Source organism: Rana temporaria, chromosome 1, assembly GCF_905171775.1.
Source record: "Rana temporaria chromosome 1, aRanTem1.1, whole genome shotgun sequence".
NCBI classification, from domain to species: domain Eukaryota; kingdom Metazoa; phylum Chordata; class Amphibia; order Anura; family Ranidae; genus Rana; species Rana temporaria.
In genome coordinates this window covers 586244845-586268734 of record NC_053489.1, presented here as the reverse complement: position 1 = coordinate 586268734, position 23890 = coordinate 586244845, and the positions used below count along the sequence as shown (strand labels likewise).

Here is a 23890-nt window from a genome sequence, read left to right as displayed (position 1 = left end):
AAAATTACATTGTGGAAGTACCAGAATATAATCTTCTAAAATCGGGTCACATAATCTTTCTGTCTTCTGTTAAAATATACAGCCTGGGAGGGGTGTTGGTGCCGAGATTCTAGGCCAGTGGTCTTGAATTAAAATGTATGATGGTCCCGTTGGTAAAATTTTCCTGCAGCAGAGGTCCAAATCTCATGTTTGTACTAGAACGCATCACAGCAGCGCTCACTCCCTACACATCACAGACCCCCTTTACAACAATCCCACCGTGTCCTCAGTTTCTATTCATGTCACTGCGCCCTATTACATTGCAGCCCCTTTACACATCACAGTGTCCCTTTTTACACATCGGTGTCCCTTCATGTCATAGTGCCCCTTTGCACACCGCAGTGCCCCTTATCACAGTGCCCCTTTGCATACCACAGTGCCCCTTATCACAGTGCCTCTTTACACATCAATAGCGCCCCATTGCACTGAAATCCCCTTCACATAATAGTGCCCCTTTAATTTCCAGCCTCCCCTACCATTCTACCAGGGCAGAGGCACTTATCAGCCTGACTGTCCTCTTCCCAGGCCCAGCGCTAGTATCATCCTTACAGCGGGCGGGTGGGGAGGGTGCTGCAGATCTGGACGGACGGCGGGAGCTGCTAAACTTATGTCAAGCGGGTGATCACCCACTTGTTAACTTGAAAACACTCCTGTACTTTGCCGATCTGCAGCACCTCCCGCCCCCACCTGCTGTGATATTAGCGGGAGACCAGGGAAGAAAACGCAAAACTTTTAAGTGGCACGGCCAAGTGTAGGACAGGCCTGCTGCTCAGTCTGGACCACGGTCCGCCGTTTAGTGATCACTGTTCTAGGCCAGTGATCATCAACGCTGTCCTCAGGGCCCACTAACTGGCCAGGTTTTATGTATAAGACCGCATTCACATCTAGGCGTTTTTACGCCTGTAGCGCTACGCCGCTGCCGCCAGAGGGCTGGAAATACATGTCCCTCTATGGAGATGGTTCACATCTCCACGCCTGACGCCTATCGCCTGAAAAAAGGTCCCGGACCTTTTTTTCAGGCGTCTTTTGGCGTTTCGGCTAGGAGATGGGAAGCATCTCCATAGAGGGGGTCATTCTGGGGCACATCTGGGCGGACAATACCGGCGTTTTGTCGCCGCAAATCGCGGTACAAAACGCCGCTATTTGTACCGCGATTTGCGGCGACAAAACGCCGCGATTTCGTCCGCCTAGATGTGAATGGAGCCTTACCTTGGGGAGATGCAGACTAGAATACTGCAATCACTGAGCAGCAAATGATATCACCTGTGATGTATTTCATTTATCTTGCAAACCTGGCCTGTTAGTGGGCCCTGAGGACAGGGTTGATGACCACTGCACTAGGCAATGACATTTAATCAGTTTCATGACAATGAAAGAAGAAATTACACTCAAAAGGGATAATACAGAGAATCTCTGCTATTGATTGGCCTCTGAGAGCAGGGAAGGAAGTTTCCACTTCTAGTTCATGTATTGAGATGTTGTGGGGCCAGAATTGGCAGAACTGATGCCATTTTATTGTATTTTCACCAGTACAGCTCTTGTTACTCATGTCAGGGCCAGAGATCCCAATGATGCTGACTGCAGAGTAATGGTGTTAGAATGTAATGCACATTGTCTTGGACTCCTAGCAGTAGAAAATTAAACTTTCAATTTTATGTGTTTATGTTGGCTTGTGGCTTTGCTGTATCGTTGCCTCCGTGCATTTTATTTATGAAGTATATTCAGTAGTAAACACGTAGGACTTTTTTACTTTTTAGCCAGATAAATCTGAAATTGTTTATAAATATTTGATACACCAACCTGCAGAGGGATGTGTACCTGTTTCTTCAGGGTTTCAGATAGCTGGCTTACTGCTGTACTAGGAATACAGACCCAATAACACAATCCTAGGTTGCACATTCAGCTGAATGACTAGTGGGAAGGAAATCCACTCCTCTTTCTCTTTAAGAAAAAAGAGGACTGACTACATGTATGTCTAAGTATATGTTACTTTAACAATGATGATTGCTTATATGTGCTGAATTCATTATAAAGTTTCTAAAAACTGCATCCTGCATAATTATTTTATCTGTTCTCACTAAGTACTTGATGATGCTACCAGTTCCCCTGGGGCCCTTTTTCAAACTGACCACGCCAAGAACAGACCAGATCTGTGCCAGCATGGTCAGTTTGCAGGATGCTGTACACACGCATGGCAAGCCTGTCTCTCCTGCAGTCAGTTTTGGAGCCACGACTGCCCCTGCCCAGGTCTTTCTTTATCGTACATCACGGGACACAGAGCGGCATTCATTACTATATGGGTTATATGGAGTACCTTCAGGTGTAGACACTGGCAATCTCAAACAGGAAATGCCCCTCCCTATATAACCCCCTCCCATAGGAGGAGTACCTCAGTTTTTACGCCAGTGTCTTAGGTGTTAGTCATGGTTTAGCTTGCCTCCGCATCCTTGGGATTAGGTGAGCTACCGGTTCTGTCCAAAAAAGCCTCAGCGCTAAAGTGGTCAGTAACCGGACCCCAAACCCTTGGGGTATAGCCCATAATGCTTTTCTTTTTAGAGAGCTGGACCCTGGGCCCAGAACTTAGAAACCTTTGCGTACCTAAAGTTTTCTGTTGCCAGGGTGCTATATGGGCCCAGGACAGTGGATCCTTCATAGGAACCCAGGGCCTGAAGGTCTAGACATCCCCACGGAGATGGGGGAAGATTGGGCCTCTTGCTTGGCAAAGTCCTGCGGCATGGAGCAGGTAAGTGAGGGGAAAACTTGCGGAACTTGGTTCTTAGCAGGTTTTTTTCTGGGGGGTCACAGGGGACATGCCTAAAGTTATGCACTGCATCTGGCAAACTAGTCACATATCATAAAGATAGGATGGCTCTCTATGTATTATTCCCCATAAGATGTGACCTCCCTTGTAGTGTTGGAAAAGCATTGAGTGGGGCCTGTGTTATATAAAAATATATGTGTGTGTCAGAGAGCTTTGCTTACCTGCAGGCCTCCAGGCGATGCTCCATTCAGTCTTCCTCCTCAGAGCCTGCAAGCAGGCAAAACGCTGGCCTCCTCATGGTTCCAGGCTGCAGGCTGCAGTTTGCTGGAACAGAGAGGTCCCTTCCTCCCAAAATCCCCCCCCCCTCCCCCTGTCGGGAGGGGCATTTCCTGTTTGAGGTTGCTGGGGGGGAAGGGCGGGTCAGTGGCTTAAAGGAAGGGGCGGCCCTTCCTTGTTTGTTCCATCAATACTTTGGAACTGAGGAGAAAGACCAGAGCGGCAGCACGGGGCGCCGAGGACACACAGTGGCCAGAAAGGATATTGCAGTCTTCAGAGGACTGTTTTGTCAAGCCTAGAAATAGGCTGTTTCTTTTCCATCTCATAGTTTTTCTTTGCAATACTACTCAGGGGGACAGAATGTTTTTTCTTTCCTGGATTTGAAACAAAAACGAAAAAAAAAAAAAAAAAAAAAGTCATCTAGGGGAGAGGAAGCATTTTTTTATCCCCCAAACAGGGGTTTGGACAATTAACTTTTATAGTTCCAAATACCAATAGGTAGCAGGTGTACCTCGGTATTGTACCATGGTATGCCGCTGTTTTCCCTACAGGGAGCCTTGGGGCCATCGGGATCTGGGGCTGGAGCTGACGCGGGTCAGTCCAACCCTAAGATGGTCACGGAGGAGGTATTACTCACCTCTTTAAAAGAGATGCAGAAAAGCATGGGAAAAATGATATCCGCAGCTATGCGGGGCAGTAAGCGGAATAGATCTCCGTCGCCCGAGCGCGGACCCTCAGAAGAGGAGGTCCTTTCCTCAGGGTAATTGGACGACCTCTTGGACACGGACCAAGTAGGTTCAGGGATCGAAGACCCGGATACAGAGGAGTCTGGGGCAGTCTCCCTGAGGGAGAGCTGGTGGATTCAAGGATTGTCGGACTTGGTCCATAGGACATTCAACTTGCCAGTACCAGATCTCCAGGTATCGACGGTTTCAGCTTTGGGCTCACTGAGGGCGCCTCAAAGCAATGCTGTGTTTCCGATCCATCCTCTATTAGAGGGAATTTTGTTCCAAGATTGGAACAAGCCAGATAAGATCTTCTTACCACCTAAAAGGTTCTCTGTCCTATATCCTATGGAAGAAAAATTTCCCAAAAGATGGGCTACTCCTGCAGTGGACGCAGCCATCTCATGTGTTAACAGATCGTTAACATGCCCTGTAGAAAACATACAGGTGTTCAAGGATCCAGTTGATAAGCGCTTGGAAGCACTACTTAAGAACTCCTTCACTACTGCAGGGGCAGTAGTACAGCCAGCTGTGGCTGCGATTGGGGTCGCTCAAGCATTATCGGATCAATTTAAGCAGATGCTTAAACTTATTCCGGCCCAGCAGGCAGAAAAATTTTCGGATGTCCCTAAGGCCATATGTTTTACGGTAGACGCAATCAAGGATTCTATCCAGCAAGCGTCACGTTTATCGTTATCCCTTATCCATATGAGAAGACTCTTATGGTTAAAAAGCTGGGAGGCTGAGCCCCCATGCAAGAAGCTCCTGGTAGGGTTCCCCTTCCATGGAGGACGACTCTTCGGAGAAGACCTAGATAAATACATTCAGACCATTTCAAACGGCAAGAGTACTCTCTTGCCAACTAAGAAGAAGGTTCAGGGACCTGCGTTTAAACGACAGTATTCCCCTGGGCAGGGGCCCTCTAATGCCAAGCAGTATCGACGGCCTCCTGCAAAAGCAAACTTCGGCTTCAACAGCAGATCACAAGGACAGGCTGTTAGAGGCAAAAGGCAGTGGTTTCGCAAACCAGCAAGACCAGCCCCCAAGCCAACCTTATGAAGGGGCGCCCCCACCCACGAAGGTGGGGGGAAGGCTGCGACTCTTTTCAGAGATTTGGGAAGCCAGCATTCCCGACGAGTGGGTACGGTCTTCCGTGGCCACAGGCTACAAATTAGATTTCCTAAGGTTTCCTCCTCCTCATTTCCAGAAGTCGAGGATTCCAAACGATCCGGAAAAGGGAGCCGCATTAAGATCGGCATTAGATCATCTACTTTCCCAGGAAGTAATAGTAGAGGTACCAGTCCTGGAACAGGGGCTGGGTTTCTACTCCAACCTATTCATCATCCCAAAATCCAATGGAGATGTCAGGCCAATTTTGGACCTAAAGATGGTAAATGCATATCTAAAGATCCGCTCATTTCGGATGGAATCCGTGCGGTCAGCAGCTGCCACACTCCAGAAGGACGACTTCATGGCGTCCATAGACATAAAGGATGCCTACCTTCATGTTCCAATTTATCAGCCACATCAAAGATATCTACGCTTCATGGTGGCTTCACGTCACTTCCAATTCGTGGCGCTTCCCTTCGGGTTGGCTACGGCCCCCCGGGTGTTCACGAAGGTCCTAGCTCCAATCCTAGCCAAACTAAGGATCCAAGGGGTCACGATCCTAGCATACCTGGACGACCTCCTAGTCATAGATCACTCGTCTCCCGGCTTGGAGCGAGCAGTGGCCCTCACGGTCCAATACCTCGAGAGGTTCGGCTGGGTCCTAAATCGAGAAAAGTCAGCTTTCCAGCCCACAAAGCAGTTGGAATATCTCGGCATGAGATTAGACACAGAACAACAAGGAGTGTTCCTACCTCTGAGGAAGGTAAAAGCCATCAAGGAATTAATCCTACTGGTTCTAAGCAAGAAAGAACCGACTATTCGCCTATGTATGAGGTTACTAGGCAAGATGGTGGCCACATTCGAGGCGGTACCATACGCCCAGAGCCACACTCGCATCCTACAGGCAGCCATCCTGTCAGCATGGAGCAGAAGGCCACAGGCCTTGGATATCCCGTTGCCACTCTCATCAAGAGTCCGGCAAAGTCTGTGTTGGTGGTTAGACCCTCAGAATCTACTGAAGGGGAGGTCTTTCAGCCCAGTGGCTTGGAAGATAGTGACCACAGACGCCAGCCTGACGGGCTGGGGAGCAATTTTGGATGGTTGCACTCGCCAAGGTACTTGGGCAAAGCCAGAGAAGCAGTTGCCCATCAACATCTTGGAGCTCAGAGCTGCTCGACTAGCCCTCAGGGCTTGGACGTCAAAATTGCAGGGGTTCCCGGTGAGAATTCAATCAGACAATGCCACGGCCGTGGCACACATAAATCACCAAGGGGGAACCAGGAGTCAAGCCGCTCAGAGAGAGGTGAGCTTGATTCTTCTATGGGCAGAGGCTCATGTGCCCTGCATATCGGCAATATTCATTCCAGGAGTGGACAACTTTCAGGCGGACTTCTTAAGCCGCCAGACTCTATGGCCGGGGGAATGGTCTCTGCATCCACTAGTCTTTCAAGCACTCTGCCAAAGATGGGGAGTGCCGGACGTGGATATCATGGCATCGAGACTCAACAAGAAACTAGACAGGTTCATGTCCCGCTCAAGGGATCCGATGGCCTGCGGAACCGATGCGTTGGTTTGCCCTTGGCATCAGTTCAAACTTCTTTATGCGTTTCCCCCGCTCCAGTTACTACCCCCGCCTGCTGCGCAGGATCCGGGTGGAGCACATACCAGTCATCCTGGTAGCTCCAGCATGGCCCAGAAGGGCATGGTACTCACTAATCTTAAGGATGGTAGTGGGAGACCCTTGGACTCTTCCTCTACGGCCAGACCTGCTATCGCAAGGTCCGATCCTCCACCCTGCCTTACGGCATCTAAATTTGACGGCCTGGAAGCTGAATCCCTGATTCTCAGGGGTAGAGGTCTGTCTCAGAAAGTAATCTCTACCCTAATCAGAGCCAGGAAACCGGTCTCTAGGGTGATTTATTACAGGGTCTGGAAGGCCTATGTAGGCTGGTGTGAGTCCAAGCGATGGCTTTCTCGCAAATTTACCATCGATAGAGTATTACGTTTTCTCCAGCTAGGAGTGGATAAAGGATTGGCATTAAGCACAATCAAAGGACAGATTTCTGCTCTGTCAGTGTGGTTTCAGCGGCCGCTGGCCACCCACTCGCTGGTTAAGACCTTCCTTCAAGGGGTCTTACGTATTAGACCTCCAGTTAAATCCCCGCTTTGTCCGTGGGATTTAAATCTTGTTCTGTCAAGTTTACAGAAACAACCATTTGAGCCGTTGGCTGATATTCCTTTGGTTCTACTGACAAGGAAGTTAGTATTTTTGGTTGCCATAGTTTCCGCAAGAAGAGTTTCGGAGCTGGCAGCCTTATCCTGTAAGGAACCATATCTTGTTTTTCATAAGGACAGGGTCGTTCTCCGCCCTCATCCTTCCTTCCTTCCGAAGGTCATATCCAGTTTTCATTTGAACCAGGATTTGGTATTACCATCCTTCTTCCCTAAACCTACTTCCAGAAAGGAAGGGTTGCTGCATACCTTGGATATTGTCAGGGCCATGAAGGCCTATCTTAAAGCTACAAAGAAGATCCGGAAGACAGATGTGCTGTTCATTCTACCGGATGGGCCCAAGAAGGGGCAGGCAGCTGCAAAGTCCACCATTTCTAGGTGGATTAAGCAATTAATCACTCAGGCCTACGGCTTGAAAGGGTTGCCTCCTCCAGTATCATTAAAGGCTCATTCTACTAGAGCCATGGGGGCCTCCTGGGCAGCACACCACCAGATCTCTATGGCTCAAGTTTGCAAGGCGGCAACCTGGTCTTCTGTCCACACGTTTACAAAATTCTACAAGTTGGACGTAAGAAGGAATACTGATACTGCCTTCGGGCAGGCAGTGCTGCAGGCTGCAGTTTGAGACCCTCGGATTCCGGGGGCTCCTCTTGTTCGAGTTAAATTTAAAAAAATTTTTTTTCTCAACTAAGTTGGATTTATTATGATTTGAATATATCTCTAAATTAAATCCTTTTGTCTTGGAGATGTTCTCCCTCCCCTCATTGTAAGCATTGCTTTGGGACATCCCATATAGTAATGAATGCCGCTCTGTGTCCCGTGATGTACGATAAAGAAAAAGAGATTTTTAATACAGCTTACCTGTAAAATCTTTTTCTTGGAGTACATCACGGGACACAGAGCTCCCACCCCTCTTTTTTGAGGACCATTTTGGGAGGCATACTGCTTGCTACAAAACTGAGGTACTCCTCCTATGGGAGGGGGTTATATAGGGAGGGGCATTTCCTGTTTGAGATTGCCAGTGTCTACACCTGAAGGTACTCCATATAACCCATATAGTAATGAATGCCGCTCTGTGTCCCGTGATGTACTCCAAGAAAAAGATTTTACAGGTAAGCTGTATTAAAAATCTCTTTTTTGCAGTTAGTGGAGGGGTGGATTAGCCTGCTGAACAGCGCACAGACTGGGGATGTACGTCCCTCCTCTGTGCTATGTCACGCTGGCTATACAGGCCCGCCCACCTATATGGGGAAGGAGATTGAGGAGGAGGAACTGTCACTTGACCATTGAATAAAAAGAGCCGGTTCACACTTCCGCGGCACGACTTCGGGGGCGACTTTGCATGTCGTCCTGAAGACGACTTCAGAGGCAACCTGCAAAACGACTTCTGTATAGAAGTCAATGCAGGTTGCCCCGAGCCGCCCCCAAAGTCGTGCAAGAACCTTTTTCTAAGTCGGAGTGACTCGTGTCGCTCCTTTTAGAACGGTTCCATTGCATCTCATTAGAAAGCCCTGAATTAAATATGTGTAGGGATTTTCTACAAATGATAAAAATCTGCAAAAATAAAATTTCAGCTTATAAACATATAGGCCCGGAATTCACATACATTTGGCGCATATTTATGCCGGCGTAGCGCATCTTTTTTAGGCTACGCCGGCGTATCGCAGAGCGGCAAGCACAGTATTCACAAAGCACTCGCCCCCACTCGCTGTTAAATATACGCTGGGTTTCCTCGGCGTAAGCCAGCGTAGGAGGTAGTGGGTGTGAGCCATGCAAATGAGGCGTGACCCCATGCTAATGATGGGCCGAGTGACAGACAAGTACTTAAAATGAACGGCGCATGCACCGTCTAGTGGACGCAACCCAGTGTGCATGCTCAGAATCACGTCGAAACTACTCCCTAAGATACGTCGAATCACTGCTTACGACGTGAACGTAACCTACGCCCAGCCCTATTCACGTACGACTACGTAAACGACGTAAAAGGTCCATACCTTTGCATGAGCTGCGCCTCATAGATGGGGAATAACTTTACGCCGGACGTAAGCCTTACGCAAACCGCGTATATTATGCGCTGGGCGCAACTACGTTCGTGAATCGATGTATCTCCCTCATTTGCAATGAGGAGGCCAGCGTAAATATGCGCCCACGATACACCGGTGTAGGAAAGTTACGTCGGTCGGATGAAGCCTATTTTCAGGCGTATCTAGTTCTGTGGGCACGGCGCATATTTACACTTACGCGGCGTATCTCGAGATACGTCGGCGTAAGTGCTTTGTGAATCCGGGCCATAATGTTCAGTTTAGTAACTGTTCTCTACAAAGCTGAACTAAGAATAATACTGTTCCTAAGAATGTACCACTACTATTGGTGAATATGAAATGGTTAACTATGTATTTTATCATTTAAATTCATCGTTGCAGTGTACAATATCCACATCATTAGCCACAGAAATACTGTGTAACAGCAGGATTCTCAAGTTTAGGTAAAGAGATTAGGAACCATAAACCTAAAATAAAAAAAGAGCCTCAGAACGTTGTGTGATTGTGGAGGTTTTCTTTGTATACAATAAACATTGACAAAGGTAGAAACAGCCTTTTCCACTTCTTCGTAAATGCCTACAGTATATGGTCCAACAGAACCCGTATAACGTGAAAATCGATGGTAAGAATGGTGTAGTCAATACCACTAGGTTGTAGAGGATGTGCAAGGTTGCTCACAAGAGTCAAAATGTGATTTCCAGTTCCCCCAAATTTAAGTGATTGTGAAGTCTCAAGGTCACCTTAATGCATTCTGTGCATTAAGGTGAAAAACCTTTGCTGCAGCTGCCTTCCAGGGCCCCCCTTTTTTTCTTACCTGAGCCCATCTGATCCAGCGATGTGCACAAGCCCAGTGGCTCCAGCTGCTGTCTCTGTCCTCATTGGACAGATTGATAGCAGCAGCAGCCATTGTCTGTGGCAATGGACGCAGCAGAGGGACTTGAGAGTGAGCCCGCACAGGTGCCCCATGGAAAGCGTCTTTCCGTGGGGGCACCCGATGAAGGGGAGGCAGGGCACTCCAGAAAATAAGGGTCAGAGCTGCTCTGTGCAAAATGCTTGCACAGAGCAGGTAAGTATAACACATTTGTTATTTTTATTAAAAATAAATAAAAACTTTACAACCCCTTTTTAAAAGCAGGACAACCTCTAGGCTCATGTTCTGTAGAGTGAGTATTCGCCAGTCTTTTACAGACATTTAAAGGAGAAGTACAGCCACAGCTTGTATGGCTGTACTTTTCTTGTGGATCACAAGAGTGCAGTTTGTTGTGCTGTTGTGTTCATCTTGGACCCATTTTCAGCAGACAGCGGGCTGAAGGCACAGAGACGGTCCAGACTTGGGCAAGATCGTGACAGTGTAGTCGAGATCCGCCCATATGCCTGGACCAGCACCCGGCTCAGCCTCTCAGCGAGCTGCTAAGAGCCTGAGCCGGCCTCTCCCGTCCCCTTCACAGATCGGCACTCCACAGAAAGTGGTGAACGACCGTGAGCAGCTCTCTGCTCAGGGAGCTCTAAAAACCAAGCAATCGGCGGTGTTTGAGCCGGCGGGGGACAGATGCAGCATCGACTCAATGCTACATACACCTAGCGAAGTATGATTCTGCAAAAAAATTAAATAAAACCTGTACTTCTCTTTTGGTATTCAAGAGTGCTATTCAAATCCAGTTCCAGTCCCCAAACACTTTTTTTTTTTTTAAAGACTGTTTTTGTATTCCTCCAAACAGGTCTATAAACATTTACAACATGTCGTACGTGTTGTACTTTTTACTTTCCTTTAAAATAGTTTATTACTTGCATATCTCGGTAGCGGGCAGGTTCCGTTTTGGTTGTGGGCATCTGAAGCCCTCCTGTCTTCATTTCCGGGATTTCCTCCCAAACTCGCACATGCGCGGTAATGCCTCTGCGCGTTAGTCCTTGTTCCTGATAGGTTGCAGCGTCAGCAGAAGTTCCCGAACCATCGCTATAGCAACCTGTCAATCAGAGGAGAGGAAGGTAAGAGAAGTCGGATCTCCCGTCCGTGTAATTTCTTCTCTGCAAAAAACACAAGGTTTTGGCAGCAGGCGATTCGCAAGGACTCCTGGGATACATGCTGCCGCTATTCCAGGAGCCCTTGCGAATCGCCTAGGCAGGGACGGGCAGATATAAAAGAGGAATACCACTGAAAAGAGTAATTCTAGGTACAATAAAATAAAATGCTTATGGAAAAGGATGAGCTAAGGGGTTACAATAGGGAGAAAGTTCATAAAATGGGTTGAACTGCGCTTTAAATAAAAGTCTCAGACAGGTCTTTTAAACACTTCACATATCTATATCACCAAATATCCTTTTAAAAAGTACATTATTTCTAGCTGTGAATATAAAGAAAATGTATACAAAACAATTCTTCACCCCCTTTAACGATATTTGTGTTTTTGTGTTTTTCTTTTCCAGTGGTCAAGGGAGCCTATTACAGCCATTTATTTACTACAGATTCCTGACACTGCGTTATACTTCCAGAAGAAACCCATACTGCCGGTAAGCTGCTATTGCAAAGGGTTAGATTGGCTCAGGATAGAAAGTGAAAGAATTGGCCGCCTGGGAAGATTCTGTTGGTCCTAATAGGAAGACATAACCATGGCATGGAAAAAAAAACCTACACCCTTTATTAGGCTACTCTGTATTGCTTTCTCTCAGAGGAGCAAAGACAAATGAAGTAAAAACAAAAGTGCAGCGCCTAAGTGATCAAGAATAATTATAACAATCTTAGGCCCCTTCCGCACGATAAGCTGGATCTGCCTGTTTTTTTCAGGTGGATCTGAGCGGGCTACCCATTGACTGGAGGATATCAACGGAGATTTGTCTGCTGACGCCCACCTGCCATCCGATCCGCTCAAGACAGATGTATGGCGATAAGTCTGCCATCTGTCTTATCGGATCAAATGAGATCTGATGAAAATGGACATGCTGTCCGTTTTCATCTGATCTCCCCATAGAGATCAGCGGGTCTCTGACATGTCCCTCCCCATTCAGTGAGCAGATGGACCTGACATCCGCCGGCTCAACGGATAGATCTCTTGCTGAGCTGGCGGACTCCGCTGAGCAGATTCACCCCATGTGAAAGAGGCCCTATAATGAAAACCAGTGTAAACAATATACCTATAACAAACACGTAACTTTAACCACTTCACTTCAGGCCTTTTTCTGACACTGTAAAAATCAGTATTTTCTTGCCCCAGGAGCCCCTATGGAGGCGCCTCCACTGGTGTTCATCCAACAGTCCAAATATATCACCACATGTTGCTCCAAATCACCACCTTTTGCAAACTCCCCAACTATTAACCACTTCAATACTGGGCACTTACCCCTTTCCTGCCCAGGCCAATGTTCAACTTTCAGTGCTGCACACTTTGAATGACAATTGTGCAGTCATGCAACACTGTACCCAAACTAAATTTTTATCATTTTGTTCACACAAATGGATTTCTTTTGGTGGTATTAAATCACCTCTGGGTTTTTATTTTGCTAAATGAACGAAATAAAGACTGAAAATGTTGGGAGAAAAAATTTGTTTTTCTTTGTTTCTGTTATGAAAATTTGCAAAGAAATAATTGTTCTTCATAAATTTAGGCTAAAATGTATTCTGCTACATTTCTTTGGTGAAAATAACCCAAATCGGTGTATATTATTTAGTCTGTAAGAAAGTTCTAGAGTCCACAAACTATGGTATATTTCAATCCTGATGTACTGACGGCCTATCATGTCTTGAGGCCCAAAAACGACAGTACAGATATCCCCCAGATCAGTGGTCATCAACCCTGTCCTGCAGGGCCCACTAACAGGCCAGGTTTTATGTATTACCTTGGGGAGATGCAGTCTAGAATACTGCAATCACTGAGGAGCAAATGATGTATTTCAGTTATCTTGCAAACCTGGCCTGTTAGTGGGCCCTGCAGGACAGGGTTGATGACCACTGCCCCAGATAGTCCAACGTGATTAGTAAGGCATGGCAAGTTTTTTGAAGTTGTAATTTTTCGTCACAATTGGTACAGAAGAAAAGAGTATTTTTTTTTTTTTTTTTCCCGATTTAAATTTTTTTTTTTTTTTTTTACACACTGACCTGAGCAATACAGTGTTACCATAGTAACACGGTACTACTCTTGGGAAGTGATCGGGATTATTATTTTTTCTTTTTTACACGTTATGATTGCTTATAGCAGTGTATTTCATCGCTATAGACAAAAGGTTCATTCTCGAGCACGCTGCACTATTTTTACATCTTATTTTTGGGGTTTGTATACTTGCCTTGCAAGCTGCCTAAAATATTGCACTTGTCTTATTTCGGAAGCTAAGAAGCCAAGTCTGGTCAGTACTTGGATGGAAGATCGACTTACCTTGTTCGCTGCATAAATATTATTTTTCCCTAGTGCTGAATATTGGTTTTGAGATTACAAATGAAAATGATAAGTAGCAAAAAACTAAACGCACACTAAATAAGATATGTGGTAATTGTGAGCTGCCACCTAGTGGTGTGTGAATGTAAAGGTACAAATAAACGCAGAAATTATACGACATAAACCATGTGCAATAAATCTAGCTGCTGCTATCATCAGGATTGTATCACAAAACAACAATGAATAAATATCTTTAAAAAAATTTAATGGCGCTGCTGCAATCTGACAATTACATAAATCCAATAATATGCAAAAAGCGCATTTGCTGAATAAATATACAATCCAATAGTAAATGTATAAAAGTTGATTGAAACAAAAAATCTTCTTATTATAGAATATGTTTCAAATTACACTGAGAAAAAAAAGTAAAAAAATCTAAATAAATTCAATATTGATGTGCAACAAATGCATGTGCTGAAAAAATAAAGTCCAATATCAAATCTATATGAAAGTTAATTGGAACACAATATTATATAGTGTGTGCTTCAAATTCCGCTGTGAGAAAGAGTGCTTCTCGGATAAACCAACAATCTGTGACCAATGTTCCCTTCACCAGGTGAAATGACCTGCTTCTTAGGCCCTGAAAGGGTCAAACTCGCTCACAACTAATGATAATTTCCATCAGGAAAATAGGCTCCACACTGATCTTTAATGGTTCCCACCAAGGTCCTGCAGGGATCAAACACGCTTTGCACCTCGTACACAGTAGGTGCACGCGATATTGTGTCAATCTCGCTCCCTTTCTCGGCGAGATTGAGCACCTACGAGCCCCATCGCGGGAGCCAGCGCCGAGCTGGCTTGCCGCGATGGAGACATAGCCGTCATAGAAGCGACGGGAGATCCGACTTGGATTCCCGCCAATTCTACACGTGTGCGGCGTTTGTTATGAATCCTGAGGGGGAAGTCCCCGCCGGATTTTAAATAAAAATTCGGCATGGGTTCCCCCCTCAGGAGCATACCGGGCCCTTAGGTCTGTTATGGGTTGTAAGGAGAGCCCCCCTACGCCGAAAAAACGGCGTAGGGGGTCCCCCTACAATCCATACCAGACCCGTATCCAAAGCACGCTACCCGGCCGGCCAGGAAAGGAGTGGGGACGAGCGAGCGCCCCCTCCTGAGCCGTACCAGGCTGCATGCCCTCAACATGGGGGGGTTGGGTGCTCTGGGGCAGGGGGGCGCACTGCGGGGCCCCCCCACCCCAGAGCACCCTGTCCCCATGTTGATGAGGACAGGGCCCCTTCCCGACAACCCTGGCCGTTGGTTGTCGGGGTATGCGGGCGGGAGGCTTATCGGAATCTGGGAGCCCCCTTTAATAAGGGGGCCCCCAGATACCGGCACCCCACCCTAAGTGAATGGATATGGGGTACATCGTACCCCTACCCATTTACCTGGAGGAAAAATGTTAAAGTCAATAAACACAACACAAGAGTTTTTTAAAATAATTTATTAGTCTGCTCCGGAGGCGGCCCCCTGTCTTCTTTAGCTCTGTTTACCAGGGGGGGCTTCTTCTTTGACGTCTTCGGGTGGGGGCCGCTCTTCGCCGCCGTCCGGTTCTCTTCCACCGCCGGGGGGGTCGCTTTTATAAAAGCGCCCACTCCTCGGCGGGTTTCCTCCGACGTCTTCGGCGGGGGGTGGTGTACTTCTTCTTCCGCTATCCGGGGGGGTCTTCTTCGGCTATCCGGGGGGTCTTCTTCACTCTCCGGGGGTCTTCTGCCATGTTCGCCGCTCTCCGCTGTTGACTCGGCGCACCCCGGTTCTTCCTCCAGCTGTCCGGTGCCTTCTCCTTCAGCGCTGAACGTCTATCTTCTTCTTCCGGGCTGTGACGTCATCTTCTTCTCTTCTCCCGATGTTGACACGTCGCCTCTTCTCGCTGAAATGACCGGTGCGCGGCTTGCATCGGACCTATATAGGCCTCACAGTCCCATCATGCTCTGTACCTACCCATGTGATACCTACCCACGTGGGTAGGTACCGGAGCATGATGGGACTGTGAGGCCTATATAGGTCTGATGCAAGCCGCGCACCGGTCATTTCAGCGAGAAGAGGCGACGTGTCAACATCGGGAGAAGAGAAGAAGATGACGTCACAGCCCGGAAGAAGAAGAATACGTCACAGCACGGAAGAAGAAGATAGACGTTCAGCGCTGAAGGAGAAGGCACCGGACAGCTGGAGGAAGAACCGGGGTGCGCCGAGTCAACAGCGGAGAGCGGCGAACATGGCAGAAGACCCCCGGAGAGTGAAGAAGACCCCCCCGGATAGCGGAAGAAGAAGCACACCACCCCCCGCCGAAGACGTCGGAGGAAACCCGCCGAGGAGTGGGCGCTTTTATAAAAGCGACCCCCCCGGCGGTGGAAGAGAACCGGACGGCGGCGAAGAGCGGCCCCCACCCGAAGACGTCAAAGAAGAAGCCCCCCCTGGTAAACAGAGCTAAAGAAGACAGGGGGCCGCCTCCGGAGCAGACTAATAAATTATTTTAAAAAACTCTTGTGTTGTGTTTATTGACTTTAACATTTTTCCTCCAGATGAATGGGTAGGGGTACGATGTACACCATATCCATTCACTTAGGGTGGGGGGGCCGGTATCTGGGGGCCCCCTTATTAAAGGGGGCTCCCAGATTCCCATAAGCCTCCCGCCCGCATACCCCGACAACCAACGGCCAGGGTTGTCGGGAAGGGGCCCTGTCCTCATCAACATGGGGACAGGGTGCTCTGGGGTGGGGGGGCCCCGCAGTGCGCCCCCCTGCCCCAGAGCACCCAACCCCCCCATGTTGAGGGCATGCAGCCTGGTACGGCTCAGGAGGGGGGGGGCCGCTCGCTCGTCCCCACTCCTTTCCTGGCCGGCCGGGTAGCGTGCTTTGGATACGGGTCTGGTATGGATTGTAGGGGGACCCCCTACACCGTTTTTTCGGCGTAGGGGGGCTCTCCTTACAACCCATAACAGACCTAAGGGCCCGGTATGCTCCTGAGGGGGGAACCCATGCCGAATTTTTATTTAAAATCCGGCGAGGACTTCCCCCTCAGGATTCATAACAAACGCCGCACACGTGTAGAATTGGCGGGAATCCAAGTCGGATCTCCCGTCGCTTCTATGACGCGCGCGTTGGAATGTGCTGTCACTATTCCAGTGAGTGCGAGATGTCGGCACCATGTCGCCGAGAATCAGCGCGATGCTGTCGTGCTAAAAACACAATATCACAAACACCTACTGTAGTTCTCATTTTAAAGGTTGCCTTCGTGATCACCAGCAACTCCAGACCGACATGCTAAAAATATAAAGTGCCTTCCGAAAGTGCAGTACCAGGTGTTATATGGAATAAATCTCGCCCACCCAGCTTCATCTATTAAACTTGCATTTATTTCAATAAAAAACAGCGTATAACATATTTAAAATTCAACAGGTCTCGCTCATGTTACTGTCAGTTTCTAACTCTACACGTTACGCCACTATTCACGTGACTTCATCTGGAGGGCCCTCCCTCGCTGTCGGAACACACAGATCAGCACTGCAGCAGATGGGTCAATTGAGCAGCAGTCCATCAGTAGATCAACTTCTGTTCAACTGCAGTGGCCACACATGGATCAAAATGAATTTGCTTCCTGCTGAACAGGCCAAATTTCGATCCATCTTTGGCCACCTTTTAGTCATCTTTGAGTTAAGTTTGGGAAATCCTTAGTGTTAATAAACCCAATTGATTACATTTCTTATCACATAGCCAAACCTGGATTGTGTTTTTTTGTTGGTTCCTCTCTTTAGCCACATTTATAGAGCCACCTTGGCATGCACCTACCCCCAGTACTAACTGATACCCGAAGTCACTCTGTGGGCTGAGAAGTTGGAGATTAGTGGAACCATTGTACCCAAACAAAGTTTATTTAAAAAAAAAGTTATAATGACTGTAGTACAATAAAGTTTTTGGAAATGACTGTAATATCACAATAAAACTTGTTTTAAAAATAATCACGTCTAATTTATATAGAAAAATAAACGCAAGGTCAATATGCGCATGCACATTATAATATTCGCCCATTAGGTATTTAAAGTGGTTCTAAAGGCTCAAGGTTTTTTACTTTCATGCATTCTATGCATGAAGGTAAAAAATCTTCTCTGTGCAGCAGCCCCCCAATATTTACCTTGGAGCCCCCACCCGATTCAGCTATATGCACGAGAGCCTCAGCTCTCTGAGAACTCTCCCTCCTTATTGGCTGAGGAGCATTTGGCAGGAGGGAGGGGCCAGGAGCTCCGGGGGGGGGGGCTGGGGGACTCGAGATGAGGAAGATTAGGGCACTGGGCATCAAGACTACATGTCCTTTAAAAGTGATTTTAAGGGCTTTTTTTATTTAATTTTTTATTAATAACCATGTCATACTTGCCTGCTCTGTGCAGTGGTTTTGCACAGAGCTGGCAAGTATGACATGGTTATTAATAACAAAAAAAAGCCCTTAAAATCACTTTTAAGGGACATGTAGTCTTGATGCCCAGTGCATTTTGAAGTAATTGTATATGTGCTTCCCAACTGGAAGTTGGTGGAAAGTGCAGCACCAGCTATAAGCAGTGGGGTGCTTTTAAATAAGGTTTGCTAACAATAGTAAAAGTAGAGCCAATAAATAGGGCAATTTGTGTACACAGTAATTGAACTTGCGTTGAGAGCTTATTTTTTCATGGCGGGTTTAATACTATTTTTAAAGGTTAGTCAAGTCCCATTTCAGGCATAGGGGAAATCCGGTTGGGTGGGTCAATACGTGTTTTCTTTCTATGTCCTTGGGACAACAGAAGTGTTCCAGTGTTCTCACTTATAATACCTGTAAAGGCCCCCATGGGCTCAGGTGTTCCCACCACCTGATTCCCTAAAGCAGGCACTAGATGATTTGATTTTCTTTCCTTCCACCATGGGTTTCAGGAATATAAACACTTTTATTTTCCCCAGCAACACAATCAGTGTTGATGGGGGGGACGACAAGGTCTCCCACAGTGCTTTTGTGTTCGGTCACCATGGGGACACAGGGAGGCTTGTCGGGCGGCAGAATACAATGATTACTGCTAGTGGTTATAGCTGCCGACAGTTATATGTAAAAAATCCAAAAAGGTGGTTGTACCCAAGTCGATCGATGGTACAACCAGCCTGCCAATGGATACATCACATCTTGGCCATTCCCTGCTGAACTCGGCAAGCTTTGATCCACCTATGGCTGGCTTAAGAGACTAAAAGAAACTAATGATTGATTAACTCTCCAGCATCTATCAAAAATTAAAATATTGGTTTTGTGGGACTTGATCGATTTATGTTAAAACAAATTGATTATCTCTACAGCAACGTACTATTTCAAAACCAACACTTAACAAACAATTGTGTTTAATTCCACATTTGCAGGACTCTGTTCACGGAGCTGAGGATTATCTTGGAGCACCTAGTTATGAAGCCAGCGTGTCCGGACTTCGTCAGAAGACTGTGTCTCAGCAGCATTGCTTTTGTCAGCAGACTGGCACCGACTGTTGCATAACTTATTCTTAAATTATACAATGTGTATGTAAATGAGCATTAGCAGCTGGTATTTCTGCTCTCTGTATGATAATATGGTCGTTTTACAACTACTGCAGCCGAACGGCGTCCAGACCGGTCCATGCGAAATGATGCTCCTAATGCCTTTTTATAAACATCTTGCTACAGTATCTTAGAGTTTTTCTGTGACAGTGTCCCCAGTCAGTGAATGTAGACTTCATTCTTTTTTGTAAATAATACAAGTTGTGGTACCAAACCTTGCTTGAGCACTATCAGGGATCTGATTTCCAATGATCGCCTTATAGAGATGCAGCCTCAGGTTTTCCTGCCCCGAGCTGCAGAAATGCACAGACAAATTTATCAGGAACAGACTGTTTTTTGTGAAGGAACGCTAGTGAAGTCTAAAAGTTTTAGTTCTAATTTCACTGGAATACACTAGATTTGAACATTGTGTATATTAAAAAGATTTAACTTTTTGTCCCACTTATATTCTTTGTATGAAGACTGCTATTGAAATGTAAACTAGAGTAGAGAAAACAAATTCTTTTAGAGCATTTGGGGTATCTAGCTTTCTGAGATGTCAATTTCATTGTATTTTTTTTAGTTGATCAGTGTACACAAATGCAATAAAATTCATACTTGCGCCATTCATAATAAATGTTTTCATTTAAATATATTCAGTGATGGATCACTGCATGATTTTGGTTGTTTTTTTGTATTTAATGCACAGGTTCGCTTTTGGTTTATATCAACAGTCATCAATACAGTGAAATTCCATATTCATTCAAAATGAATATTAATAAAGAAGTCATTGATACGTCTTATGTTTATACATGTTTTTATTTGGTTGATACACCTTGTTTTAAAACTACCTCAGACTTGTGACATTCTTTGTGTATGTGATTCAGCCTTACTCAATAAAAACTGCAGTCTGTTCTGGTTTGTGAGTAGCGGTATCTTCTCTGAGGAGGTGTGCTTTAAAATGATTCTAAAGGTACATTTATTTTTTTAACAATATAACAAGCATGCTCTGTGCAGTGGTTTTGCACAGAGCAGCTCCAATCCTCTTCTCCCCCGCTGGCACTCCTGTTTCCTCCCCCCTTGACCAGTGCTATGGGGCACTGGTGTGTGCTCACTCCCAGGCCCCATTCTATGCTTCCATATCACACACACACAGAGCTGTGGTTAGGCCCTGCCCCCCACTCTCTCCTCATTGGCTCACTGGTTGTGACTGACAGCAGTGAGAACCAATGGCTCCTGCTGCTATATCAGCCAATGAGCAGAGAGAGACCCAGGACAATTGAGGCTCTCGTGCACATCACTGGATAAAGAGTGGGCTCAGGTGAGGATTTGGGAGGGGCTGTGGGGGGGAGCAGCACACGGAAGGCTTTTTACCTTCATGTAAAATATTCATGAAGGTAAAAAAATCTTCAGCCTATACAACCACTTGCCAATGCCTTAAAGCAGAGTTCCACCCAAAAATTGAACTTTTCGGAACCCTCCGGTGTGACATTTGGCTCCTTTCAGGGGGGGGGAGTAGATACCTGTTTAATACAGGTATTTGCTCTCACTTCCGGGCAAAGATAGCAATGCTACGCCACTTCCCCCCCCCCCCCCCAACCTTGCTGTCCTCTGGGAGACAGCAGGGACCATTCAGATTGTGTAGCGCGACTTGCGCATGCATAGTAGGGAACCAGGAAGTGAAGCCGCTAGGCTTCAGGTGCCGTCATCACAGACACCCTGGACAAGTGTCCATATTTTAAGTCAGCAGCTGCAGTATTTGTAGCTGCTGACTTTTAAAAAAAAATATTAAAATTCGGCAGACCTTTGCTTTAATCCAACCCAGGAGGATGGACTCATATTTGTTTTGCATTATTAATGGTCCACATCTACAGTGCCTTGAAAAAGTAGTCATATCCCTTGAAATTCTCCACATTTTGTCATGTTACAACCAAAAACGTGAATGCATTTTTGGGGATTTTATGTGAGAGACCAACACAAAGTGGCACATAATTGTGAAGTGGAAGGAAAATAATTGATGGTTTTCAATTCTTTTTTTTTTTTTTTTTTTTTTTTTTTTTCAAATATGTGAAAAGTGTGGCGTGTATTTGTAATGAGCCCCCTTTACTCTCATACCCCTAACTAAAATCTAGTGGAACCAATTGCCTTCACAAATCACCTAATTTGTAAATAGTGTGTAATTTAATCTCAGTATAAATACAGCTGTTCTGTGAAACCCTCAGAGGTTTACTAGAGAACATTGGTGAACAAACGGCACCATGAAGGCCAAGGAACCCACCAGACAGGTCAGGGATAAAGTTGTGGAGAAGTTTAAAGCAGGGTTAGGTTATAAAAAAATATAATCTAAAAAAAAAAATACCCCAAGCTTTGAATAACTTACGGAGCACTGTTTAATCCATCATCCGAAAATGGAAAGAGTATGGCACAACTGCAAACCTACCAAGACATGGCCGTTCACCTAAACTGGTAGGCTGGGAAAGGAGAACAATAACAACTTCAGCCCCAGAAGGATTTACACACTTAATGACCAGGCCATTTTTTGTGATACCGTACTGTGTCGATTTAACTTAAGATTTTTTATTTTTTTTGGTGGTATTTGATCACTTCTGCGGTTTTAATTTTATGCAAAAAAAGTGACAATTTTGAAAAAACATTTTTACTTTCTGCTATAATACACATCCATAGGCAGTTTCCCATTCTGCCTCTCTGTACCGCGATCGCGGGGTGCCGGTGGACATCAAGTCTGCCGAACCCACGCGCAAGCCCACACCATCTCATGCACAGACCGATGTACAGGTACATCGGTTTGCATAGCCAAGCCGCCTTGCCACAGAGTATCTGCAGAAGGTGGTCGGCATGTGGTAAATCGGAGAAGCAGCCAGGAGGCCCATGCTAACTCTGGAGGAGCTGCAGAGAGCCACTGCTCAGGTGGGAGAATCTGTCCACAGGACAACTATTAGTTGTGCACTCCACAAATCTCATAGACTTGCTGATCACAGAGCGCGCCGCACATGCCCGCAGGGGGTGCGCAGGCCGCTTGAGCATGGGAGGACGTCTATTAACGGCCTCCCGGCAAAGTAGGTCCACGCTGTAGCTGTCATTCGGCTATAGCGCGTATCTGAAGAAGTCAACAGATCTATTGACTTTAGAAATTCCTTTGATTATAATAGGGTTTTTTGCTCTTTGAGATACGTTTCTTTCCTACGGCCGCGGAAAGCGAGAAACTGCCTTAAGAGTATTTGGTTTTTTATTTTGAATCACGGTTTATCACATTTTTCTTGTTGGTTGTATCGTCTTCTGTGTTTTTTTTAATTTAAAAAGTAATTCCATTCCAGTTGTGTTGATTTCCTGGATCGTGTATTTGAATATTAATCAGTAATTCTAGTTTTGTAAGTAAATATATAATTTATACTTGTATTTTAATTAATTATCTTTATTTATTAATTTGATTGGGAGATATTTATATATTGGTAAGAAATCACCATAAGCTTAAAGAGGAAGTAAACTCTCCCTCTCCTATGCTGCTTTTCAATTAGATCATTATATTCAATTCTTCTAACATATATACAATATAATTTAGTCACAATGTTCCTTACTGTAATTGAAGATGTTTAAAAATTAGTTTCTCTCGGGGGTAAACCAGCGCCATATTAACTGTTGTTCTCTGTGTCTGTAGTAGAAAATACTTCCCCCCCTTTGCTTAAATCTTGCGCATGCGCGATCGTCTCTCAGCCAAGCCTCCTTCTAGTTTCAGAGGCTGAGCATGTAGTCCCGCGGTATTTTAGCGCAGTGCCGCTGGTAGCGTATATGACAGTGACAGCACACTGCTCAATTGATTGATAGCACAAAGAGCAGGCCGTGAATCGGGTGGAGAGATGCGCATGCAACGTCATTACCGGGATGGATTGCCAGCAAACCAAGCAAGTAAGGTGACTCCTGATGACAGCGACCAATAGTGCTTTTAATGGAGATTTTTATGGGCTAAAGTGATGGGAGAGAGTTTACAACCACTTTAACTGCTTGCCGACCACCCACCGCAGTTTTACTGCGGCAGGTCGGCTGGGCTGGGCTGCGCAAAATCACGTAATATAACGTGATGTTTCTATGCGGCCACTGTATCGTCTCTTTATATTGTAAAGCGATGCGCAAACTGTTGGCGCTATATACATCCTGTATAATGATGATAATAGTAAGTTGTTATGGGTAAAGTTCTGCTTTAACCACTTGCCGCCCACTGTATAGCAAAATGACAGCGGCAAAGTGGTTGTGTTATCCTGACCTGACGTCATATGTGATCAGGATAACAGAGACAGCGAGGGCGCGCAGTGCCGCGATCGGAGGTGCGGTGTGTCATTTCGATCGTGGTATGGAGCCTCTGACAGAGGCTTCTTACCACGTGATCAGCTGTGACCAATCACAGCTGATCATTGCGTGAAGTGCCAGTTAACGGCTTTCCTCGGTTCACGCTGACAGGAAGAGCTGATCTGCAGCTCTCCCTGTAAGAGGGGGAGGTCTGTGCTGATAGTCAGCACATTGATTATCAGCACAGCCCCCATCAAAAGGTTACGATCAGCTGCCAATCAGTGCCCATCACCCGCCAGCCTGTCCCCCTCTATTAATGTTAGGGTGACCACATTTCCAAACTACCATTCAGGGACACCCTCCCTTCCCAAAAATCAGCTTGTGCTTGTAACTAGTGTTGAGCAGAATATGCCATATTCGATTTCGCGATATATCTCGAATATATATTCGAATATTCGAGATA

General features: G+C 46.2%; 1 protein-coding gene across 3 annotated transcripts in view; it reads left to right on the top strand.

Annotated features, from left to right (window-relative positions):
- The window catches only part of TMEM33 (transmembrane protein 33), a 47063-nt gene extending 27019 nt beyond the window's left edge, over nt 1-20044 (top strand). For all 3 annotated transcript variants that reach the window (XM_040335030.1, XM_040335031.1, XM_040335032.1), the window contains exons 7-8: nt 11610-11693; nt 18976-20044. In XM_040335030.1, coding sequence (XP_040190964.1) covers nt 11610-11693; nt 18976-19105 — 214 coding nt within the window. In that variant the 3' untranslated portion in view covers nt 19106-20044. The remainder of the gene's footprint in view (nt 1-11609; nt 11694-18975) is intronic.
- The last annotated feature ends 3846 nt before the right edge of the window (nt 20045-23890 follow it).